This window comes from Malurus melanocephalus, unplaced genomic scaffold, assembly GCF_030028575.1.
Source record: "Malurus melanocephalus ecotype Western Australia unplaced genomic scaffold, MMel_1.1 scaffold_483, whole genome shotgun sequence".
NCBI lineage: Eukaryota > Metazoa > Chordata > Aves > Passeriformes > Maluridae > Malurus > Malurus melanocephalus.
Genome location: NW_026623715.1, coordinates 519460 through 530282, shown reverse-complemented (window position 1 = coordinate 530282; position 10823 = coordinate 519460). Strand labels below are relative to the sequence as shown.

The 10823-nt window shown below is 40.7% G+C and overlaps 1 protein-coding gene across 1 annotated transcript in view; it reads left to right on the top strand.

Annotated features, from left to right (window-relative positions):
* Nucleotides 1-6154: 6154 nt before the first annotated feature.
* The window catches only part of AKAP9 (A-kinase anchoring protein 9), a 106542-nt gene continuing 101873 nt past the window's right edge, over nt 6155-10823 (top strand). Inside the window, exon 1 of the mRNA XM_057380944.1 lies at nt 6155-6402. Coding sequence (XP_057236927.1) covers nt 6355-6402 — 48 coding nt within the window. The 5' untranslated portion in view covers nt 6155-6354. The remainder of the gene's footprint in view (nt 6403-10823) is intronic.

Below are 10823 nucleotides of genomic sequence, written 5' to 3'. Positions count from 1 at the left end.
TTTAGCCCCAAAATATATTAAAATAGTTAAAGTTCTAGGAAGCTATAGCTTCTTCAGATTTTGTAATTGTGCCTGTAGCACTTCATCTCTGATACTGTCAGAAATTCTGGAATTTCTAAAAAAACACAGAGAATGCTAATTGCTCAGGTGAACAGTTTGCAAAAATTCGAAGAGAAATTGGTATTCTCAGTGGTGATTGTGCTGATGATTCACTGTGCTGAAATGTGGATATTCTATTAAAGTATTAATTTCTTCCATGTTCTGAATGGAGTTTCATGAGTAACATTCAACTATATAACGATATATAAAATAGCAGAATAGTATGAAAATAACTGACTTTTATACCTTCACGTGCAATAGGCTGAAGAGATTGATATTCTGAACTTTTATGCAAACTTGGACAATTGTGACCAATTATAAAGAAATTTGTACTATACTATAATAGTTCTACCTATATCAGAGGCAAGTAGCTGATTTTTGCTAGAAATTAATCTTTTGTTGGTACCTCAGATATCAGGTGCCGATTTGAAGCTCCTGGGTCACTTAACTAATTAGCTGTATTAGTTGCAATCTTATCTAAATTACCTTCCTTGATACATTATGCCTGTAGAATAAATTATTCATCCCACAAAACTTCTTACACAAAGTCTTGCCTCTTCCTAGCTACAGTATTTTCATCAAAGCAACAAACAAATACCACAGTATTTGTCTTAATTAATCAAATTATAAGTAATAGATTCAAATATACCTTAAAAATACATGTGGAGCTTTCAATTAGTCAAACTATGAGCAATACAATTCCAGCATTCAGAAAACAAAGACACAGATCTCCAGGAGGTCTGTGTTACTGTAATAGCACAAGAGATCTGTGTTTTAACACTTTTGTATGAATTATTTTACTGTCTCTTCAGCAAGAAGATAAATACTTGGTTTTGGAAACAAGAAGAACACTTTTTTGTGTTCAGCTTGACTGTGTTTGACTGAAGCGTGCTAGCAAGGCCACAATTATGAATGTATTACGTGAATGCCTTGGTCATATGCATGGAAGGCTTTAGTGTCTGATTTCTTCTGTCACCTCTTACAACAAAACTCAGTAAAATTTACTTTAATTCAGACAAAGAATTCTTGTCGTACTGACATTTGGTAGGATACTGGTTGCAATAGTTAATACAGATTTGTCTGTCTAACTTCATTGCTGCAGATAGGGGCTAAAAATTGGAGGGGAGGGTTTAATTGTTTCTCCTTATGTGAGAACATTTCATTTTCAATAGCAGTGCCTATGATTTTTCATAGGCTTTGATGCTTTCTTTCATTTACAAATACGTATTAGAGAATAGAAATTTTAACTGTTACATAGGAACTCGATTCTAAAATATTCATCAGTTGCCTCATTTAATAATTTTTCATACTGCTATGCTTCACCAGTGACTTTCAAAACAGAACAAAAAAAAACAATCAGAAAAAAAAAACCAACACCTATCAAACTTTTTAAAGCATAAGATAATTTCCTTGCTTCTCTAGCTCATTTTTTAACCACCACACCTTCCTGTTTGTTCTGTAATGGCATCTGTTGTGCCCTGCTTTAAAGGAGAGAACATTCATCTTTTTCTAAAAGACAGTTCAAGCTGGTCCTAAGAAAAATAACACACCTCAAACATCCCTGAGTTGAAAGTTTTTATAACATGTAGTCAGACTAGCTAAATACAATAGACCAAGTTCTACCTGAAATTTGAGTTGACTTGCACTTGCTAACAGCCAATTAACATAATTAGGTAATTGTCCCTCAGCAGTACCTACAATGGATCTCTGAAATCTGGAACTTTAAATATTTAATCTGAATCGCCTGCCTGCTGCAAGCAAGCTAATCAAGCAGCACTCTAGGAAACTGCAATGCCAAGGCTCAGTGTAGCTGAAGAGCAGATGGTAGGGGACAGAGCTGGCACGACAGACTGTGATAAAGGAACAGGTAAGGTAGTCATTAAATCAGCTTCATATTTTTCGTGCAAGATCACACTGAGGTTGAGGTAAATCTGATTACCATGCACTAAGACAGGTATGCACTGAGGCTTTTCTGTACTGACAGTACCAGCTGCCATGGAACTCCCATTAGGTTCAGTGGAAGCAGATGCATGTCTTGCTCAAATAAAACCTTCACCATGGTCATCTCTCAGATAGAGGTATCTCTTATTTTCATACTTTATCCCTTTAATGTTCACTGTAATAAAGTGTTATCCTGTCAGGTAGGTTTTGTACTGCAGATCAAAAGCCACAGCAGAACTCTTGGCCATACTGTAATGGTGATGAAAGATAGTCAGGCCTTTGCAAATACCCCCTCTCCCTTGCTGTTGTCTCTGATGGGCAATATGATTTGTCTTAAGGTGAGAACACTAGGTGGGAATTGCAGGAGGAACTCTCTGGATGCTAACATTATCAATGCATTCTAGAGATGGGGGAGCTGCAGTGATTGTTACTGACTTTGGTGTACATCAGCCTGCAAAAGTATAAAATGCTGCTGAAGACTGGGCCAGCTGAGCAAACTGGTATCTTGATGTTGCAGACAGCTTCCTGGTGAATCCCCACACCCACAGGGAGCCTGCAGGGTATGTCCAGCCCTAACACAGGGAACACTCATTTTTGCATGGGTGAGTAATGGTTCTCAGCCCTTAGACAAGGAACACTCACTTTTGCATGGGTGAGTAATGGTGCTTAGATCTGGTAAAACAGAAAGATAAAATCCTAATGTAGCTACATAAGTGCTTTGTAATTCTGAATTCTGCAAGGCCCAAGAATGTAAACCTGTTCATTTGTAGCCAAAACTGCTTATATTATAACTTGCTATACCTGTTTATATTATATACTGCATTGACAACATTTAGATGCTCTATTAGCAACATATCTAATCATAATAATCCACATAATCAGTGTCACATTTCTCATGCCTAACCAAGAGTCTTCCATCACTCTGCTACACATATGTATCAGAAGGTGAATATCCATTAACAGGAAGACTACTCCTTTACAAAATAAAATAAAATAAAATAAAAAAAATAGTTTAAAAACTAGAAAGTGGTATGGTCATTGTATTGGTGCTAGGAAAACATCTGACTGCTGTCAGATATTATATTCTTATATTATTATTTTCTTACAAGCTGTATCGTTCCCATGTATGACAAGGGAATCCTATGTGATCCATAAAGGAGTCTTTCATTCTAATGTGTTTTGTTTTTTTTTTTGTTGAAAAAAATAAATTAGAGTTGGATAGTCTTATTATGAAGAGGTGTTGAAGTTATGACACCTGAGAATACGCACTATCTGTGCTCCTTACCTGCTGTAAGAGCACTATTTCTGTTGGAGAGTATCATCAGCTTATGCCTGTGATATTTTTTTACTTTTGCTTAGTATTTGCATATGTGATTTACCAGCAGCACGTTGTGATCTGACAGCCCTCTGATCCTGGCTTCAGTGGACTGTGACAAAATTTGAATTTCCTAACTAGAATTTTGTGATTATCACACATGGTCTTTAGGCTTTATCTTTTGGCTTCACAGCCCACTAAGGCACCACAAAGAAAGTCACCAGGCATGTATTCTCTGAACAGTGAATGAAGGGAACAGAAGAAGTAGGAAGAATGTGGAGTTTCATTGTTAGAGAAAATGCTGTAGATGAAGAAGCCTTTGTCCTTGCCCACAGACAAGCATGACTAAAAATTAGGTCTTAGATATCTTAAAAATTAGATATTTGAAGCTGATTCCACGCTAGTTTGTATTAAAACCTTCAATAATAAATTTAATTCCAAATGAAAATAAGACTAGTTGAAAACACCAGTTATTCTCTGTTTTGGAGAATGTCTGATCTGTATTTCTTACCTTGGTGATCTGGTTCACTTTCGCATATGCCATCAAAAGCAGTTTACATGTTTGACTTATGTGAATTCAATGAGTGTTAGAGAGTTAATCCATTTTTAAAGCAGTTATTAGCTTGACTACTCGGCACTCTCTAACATTCTTGGGCAAGTGAACATTATTTGTCAATTCTGAGAATTAAGCAAACAAGATGAATGCCCTTCTGTAGCTGAAAGTTTAATTGGCTAACCAAGTTGTGAATTCCAGTCAGCTTGCCCTCCATGAATAATAAAATTGGAATTAAAATAGCTGAAGTAGGAAATCATCTGTATGGGTTTAGTGAGAGAAAGTCCTGTTTTTCTAGTGTTGAGAGGATATGGAAATATTATTCCCTGGTCAGTATAGTTTTCATGACTTTCATAGTCAGGAATTGGGTGTTAAGCTAAAATCCACTAGAATTACATGGATGTAAGTCTGTAAGTAAAAGGAAAATTAGGCCCATCAAGGCTCAGCATTAACCAAAGAGCCCATTTAATTATAGGATTTGGGAAGTTTGTAATTATCTTCTAAATGAGATATTTACCAATAAGGAAATTACTATCAAAGTGTCATGTGTATGTGAAATTTTACTGACATCTGATAGCTAGTTCTACAACAGTGGCCTCTAACAGTCAAGAAGAATGTCACAGACACAGAAAAGGTGATTTATTTTTCCCCCCAGGGGTGTCTGGGCCTTTGTAGTTGCTAGGAAAAACTTCTATTTGTACAGGCTTTGAGGAGGTACTTTATTTTCCTGGCTTAGGAACACATTTTTAAGAAATTAACTCAATTTTATATTCCTATAATTTTTTCCCCTTTAATTAATTCTTCTCATTTTCATTTGCTGCTTTCCTCTATAACATGATTTTTCCATAGTGAAATGGTAAAATCTGAGACCTTTAACTGGAACATGTGGATTGCTTCAAATATGAAACAACAGATAATGCAGACATTTGTCATTCCTTATGATGGATGGTGTTTTCTTTTGACATAAATGGTGTACATTCCTTTTTGACTAAAGGTTGAGAACATTGTTTTGTAAACACTGGAATGAACATTACCTGTACCTATTAGCAAATTATTTCAGACTTTTCCATGAAATATAATGTGGAGGAGGAATGGAAAATCCTTTAAAATGTCAGATTGTAGATTTAGTTTACTTTGGTAGTAATATGGGTGTGGCATTCTGTTGCTAGGATACCTAATTTTTTTAAAAAACTTGTTCCTGGTTAGTAATACTGTGCAAATAATGTTTTCTTTTGTATCTTTTTTGTTGGTTGGTTGTATGTAATCTTTGCTGGAAAATTCAAGGAAGGAAAGAACGTATACTAAAGGATCAAAAGATCAGCAGAGCTGAGATGCAAGTTAATTCAGAAAGATTTTGAATTTTGCATTTAGTAAAGCAGCAGTATGGTTCCAAATGCAGAGTAAGGAATTCGGTCACAGTGCAGCTGGTACATGTTCCTTTGTGTGCAAGCCTGTGCTATCCATTGCACCATCACAAACGTAACCCACCTCCGGGGAAACTGAAAGAAAAAGCACAATAGGACCACGTGATACAAATTGCTATTAGCCTTTCAAGGCACACATTAAGTAGACTATTAAAATATCTCAGAATATTGCTTTGTATTTGCTGAGGTATAGAAATTGTATGAGCATTTAATTGCCACGTGCCGTATTCCCCATTGTGCTTTTAACACGCTTCTTCCAGCCCGTGGTAAGTGATTTTAACAGGGGGGCTGCACATCCTTTGTTGTCATCCTTGCACAGTCTGCGGCACGCTCTCGGGAAGCTCGTTGTATTGCCGAGCTTTAGATCGAGCTGTAGGATCCCTGCAACTGAGTGAGCCGCGCGCAGGAGCAGGACAACACCTGGAAAAGCAGAACTGTCAGAATTAACCTTGTAGCGGGAGACACGGAACCGGCGGGGCAGCCCGTCCAGAGCCCCGTGTCGCAGCCCAGCGAGCGCCAGGTGCCTCGGCGGTGCGGTTCTTTTGTGGGTATCGGGTACCCCCCGCCTCAGCCCGCAGGGCGCGGGGGTGTGCAGGGGGGTGTGGAGGGGGGTGTGCCCGCCGGCCCTGCCCGCGCCCGCTGCCCCCGGCACCGCCTCTGCCCTGCAGGAGCCAAACCCGCTCCTCCGGGGGCGGCTCCGGCGGGACTCGGCGACACCGGGCGGGCGGGGGTCACCGGCGGGCAGAGGCGCCGGGAGCGGCCGCGGCTCGGGGAGGAGGGGCCGGCGGCGGTGGGAGGAGGAGCGGGCGGGCACACGTCACTTTCCCCGGCCGCGTGTTTACGTGGAGCTGAAGATGGCGGCGCCGGTGGCCCCACCACGGCAGCTGTCGTCGCTGTGAGGCGGGACGGGACGGGACGGGACCGGACCGGACAGCGAGTGTGTGCGCCCCGGCTGAGGGGAGGGCGCGGGGCGAGCCCCTCCTCCTGCTGCCGGTAACACCCTGCTCTCCCGCACAGACGCCATGGAGGACGAGGAGCGGCTGAAGAAGCTGGAGGCTGGGAAAGCCAAGGTAGGAGGAGGAGGAGGAGGCGGTGGCGTGGCGGGGAGACGGCGGGGTGAGGGCGGGAGAAGGTTGTCAGCGGGGCCGGGCCGAGCCGCACGGTGCGGCGGAGGAGCGGGGCTGCGGCAGGGGCTTGGCGCGGGGCCCCGCCGCGAACAAAGCCGCGGGCGGAGAAGGCGCTTTGTGCCGCCCGCCCCGCGCTCCCCCGCCCGCCGGGGCCGGGCGGCGCTCCCGGCCGGGCGGTGGGTGCCAGTCCCCGGTGACACCGGCCCCCGACAGCTGGCACGCCACAGGTGCCCCTCATGGGGCCGGACGGTGACAGCCCGGACAGCACCCGCTGTGGCGCCGGGCGGAGGAAGAGCCGAGGAGGGAGAGGAGGAGGAGGAGAAGGAGGTTTAACCTCCTTACCCTTCGCAGCTGAGGCGCGAATCCCGTTTACCTCATAAGCCTGGGAAAACCCTGTGAACCTTAAGGAAGTTTATGAAACCGACAGCTGTTCCTCAGTGTGGAACCAATGCCGTGAGAGAGCCTTAGGAGGCAGAGGATTAGCGGTGCCTCCAGTGGTGCGGCGCGGTGCCCGTAGCGGCGGGCTGGGAATGCCGTGAGTCACCCGCGGGACCCCGCCGTGTGCCCGCAGAGCTGCGCTCAGCCGTCACCGCCTTGGGGCTGTCAGGCGGCTCAGACGCTGCTCTGCGGGCTTACCCAAGGGTTAATCGGGGAGCTTATCATTTTACTCTAAGTATGGCTCAGTACACGCCGGCTGCGCAGCTTTTCGCCTTCTGGGCTGCAGACCAGACTACACTTTAGGAGGACCTCTGTTTTACTTCAAAGGAAGCTTTGGTGTGGTCAATGAGATAAGCTAATTAATGACATTCAAGATAAAATTAATGTTTTGGCGTTTGGTATAATCTGTTTCCTACCTGTAGTCATGGCAAAATGATAAGGGTTCAGAAGTTGGTCATTCATTTATGCTAAAGATATGCATGTAACTTGGCAAGAGCTAATAGTGCAGGCAAAACAAGTTAAAGATGAAACTGAAACATCATTGTCTGATTTATGTGGACTGTGGAAAAGATACGGTTCATCTGCAAAGTGTTGAATAGCTGTTTTGCTGTATTAGTAAAAAACTTTTTAACTTAGCATGTTTCTGTTTGGGTTCAAAATGTCCATTGGGAAACCCTCCTAGATGGAGTTGTATGCTTACATAGGAAAACCTGTTCCTTAATCCTTAGTGCAAGAGTGGTGTTTGAACAACATTATTTAGTACTTATGAAAGGCACTGAGACAAATTAGATCCTGGTGGCAGTACATTTTGTCACAGTTTGGCTAATTCTTTTGCAGAAAAGTAGAAAGTAGTTCTCAAAGAAAATGATTGGAGCAGATTTGCTGTTATTATAAATCACAATGAAGAGTTTTTTAAGAGAATTTCTATTTCTCTGTCCTTATTGGCCTGGGATTAACACAGAAAATTAATGACAATTACTGAAAATCAAACCAAAAGCCAGGACTGGCAGGAATTCAGTGTCTTCCTTCATACTTTGAGAAAAGCCATGTACACTTTACTAATTTATTTTGTATTTTAAGAGTCCTGTGAGAACTTTCATTATTGTTCTAGTCCTTTCTGTCTAAAACCTAATGATGTTCTTCTAAGTAAGTATTTGCCTGAAGACTTTAGTATTCTATGCTTTTAAACATCCCCTGTGATTTAAATCATTATCACTCTTTAAAGCTATACATGGTTTATGTGGAAAGGGATTACAAAAGCAGGGTGAGTTTTTTCAGATTTTTCATTTGGTATTCTGAGTAGCATTTACACATTTTTACATGTGAATGATATTAAAATTAAAGTTAAATGTATTGTATGGTGGAGATTAGGTCACAATCTTTAAGTGATAAATGACACTGATAGGACAGAAAAGCAGAAATTGTGTTAGCAGAGAATGGAAACAGGAGTGGCTCCTGCAGCATCTTTTCTCCTTTTCAAACACATTCACAGTAGCATTAATCAGTGGACCTCCTAAAATTTCTTGGCTCCAATGGATATTTTCTGCAAACCACAGCAATAAGCATGCAGAAAACTTTTGAGCTGAGAGTTATTTAAATTAAAGAGCTGAAAAAAAAAAGTGTTTAAGTATGTGTTGTTACTGTGCCAAAAAATGCAGGTGTTGCTATACTGCAGATGCCTTAAATCATCCACCTGAAATTACAAATTTTAGATAGATGTTCCATAAACTGCAGGATCAGTGTAGGTAATTGGAAATCTGGTAAAAGAGCTGGAGGTGCCATGGAGGTGTCTGCTATATGGCTAAACATGGAGTTGGTGATCACAGTTGAAACTTGGATTCTTGTTTGGTTTGAGTTTTCTTTCTTGTAAAGTAGGTACTACCAAATCTCACTGTGTACATATTGAACCATATGAACTTTCTTGTAAAGCAACCATTTGGTTGTTTTTCTGAGCACAATATCAAGTAGGCAAATGTGAAGTTTGGTTTTGTGTGAATTCATCTGCAATGAGTGAAACTTCTTCTTGATGTCTTCCTAAGACACTGTCTCCCCACATAGATCTTTTACAGAGAAGTGTATAAAAAGTGGATTTTCTGCAACTGAATTTTCTTCTGAGTCCTCCTTTATTGTTACTGGAAATAAGAAGCTGTACTGTGAATCTTTCCTTGATTGAATGGTGCTAATTGTACTCAAGCCTGGCAGAATGGGTCTCTATGAACACAAAGCCTTTGCCAGTACATCATTTGAAAAATGGAGTAAAAAGGTCTTAATGGAGRCTCACCAACATTAATGTGTACCTGCTGATTTTTGGAGACTACACCAAGTCTATGTGATGAACCAGTTGCACCATATGTTGTTGTTCTGTCTGTTACAAGCTCGAAGAGGTATGGGAGGCACAAAATTAAAACAAGTAAATTACATGCTCCTTTTTCCAAACCTGTAGTCATATATTTTCTTTTGCCTCAAGGTAAAATCTGCTGAATATTAACCCAGCCTCKATAAATGTCTGWGTCCCTTCCATTGAAATGATCTCTYAGTTCYTCTGTAGAACTCTCTTCTCCCCAAAAAGGCCATTTCTTTACCTTATATCATGATGTCATTATGATATAGCAAGAACAGCGTTTGTTAGAAAGGCCAGTTAAGGCAAACAGTGTTGACTGTGATGAAAGTGGAAGGGAGAAGATTTGTGCCAGCAACAGAAATAGAGATACATGCTATTAGGYTGATCAGTGCCCTAAAACACTGTGACATTAGAAATCCATCAGATATGTTTTTGTGCTTTGTTGAGGAGAGTCTGGAATACTGTTGAAGGTCTGGGGTTGTGAATATGTATCTAGTCTTTAAAAAGACTACAAAGGATAGGTGGTTGAAGATCTTGATATGGCGTACTACATGTGGATTCCTGTGTGCGTTTGTTTGCGTGGAAATCTCATCTAACATTAACGAGGGTACTATTTATGGTAGCTGGGTTGGGTATTTTAACTTTGTGTATTTATKTAGCAGCTTAGTAGCTGGCTTTTCTTATCAGGATGTGACACTATTTTGATCAGCTTTCAAAACTACAGAAAGTCATTTGCTAGCTTCAGAATAAAAACACCAGCGATTGGATTCCTGTGTCAGAAAGCAGCTGAGGGTATTTTGGTGTAAAGGATTTGAAATTTTTTTAAAATATTTTGATTTAATTTCTGTTTACACAGACACACATGAAAGGCACAGCTATTATAGCTGGTAAATTGAGATGAAGCTATCAATAGCAAGCTTTATGGAATGATCCATTTCACAGTACTAAAATTTTGTTTGAAAAGTATTTATATGTTTAAACTTCTATTGATAAAAAGGGCACTCCTTAGCTGTGCTTGTTTTTTACTTTGGGAGGGTGGACAATGGAAAGATACTAATATACATTGTAAATACTCTTGTGTTTGTCTAGGATTTCAGGTCTAATTTTTGAAATATATAATTTAATGCCTTGTTTTTCTAATCTTTTATGWATGCTTGTAATACATTGTTGCACTGTTCTAAGAAACTATGTAATTGCTGGAGAACCAGRAGAAATTARTGAGTTGGTTTAGTTTAAATACTTRYRAACAGGGAAAGGGCTGTTAGTGCTTTTGATCTCTACCAGAAAATCACTGAGCAGATGGAACAGTGATGTTAGTTAGGGAAGCTCTAATGGCTCTCAGTGGACAAGTATTACAGGTTGTATAACTAATTTGGCAAGTTATCTTCACAAATTGAATAGTCAAAAGAAATAATTGCATATTTTGTCATCTGGTCATGCGTGTAAATATTTCAGATGGCTGAAGATGAAAATGATATGTATTATTAAAATAGCATTGTTTAAGAGTCTGGGAATGTTTGCTGTTTGCATTTTTATGTCTTTCTTACTCTTTTGAGGGGAGAAAAAGRTTTTACTTGCTCATGTC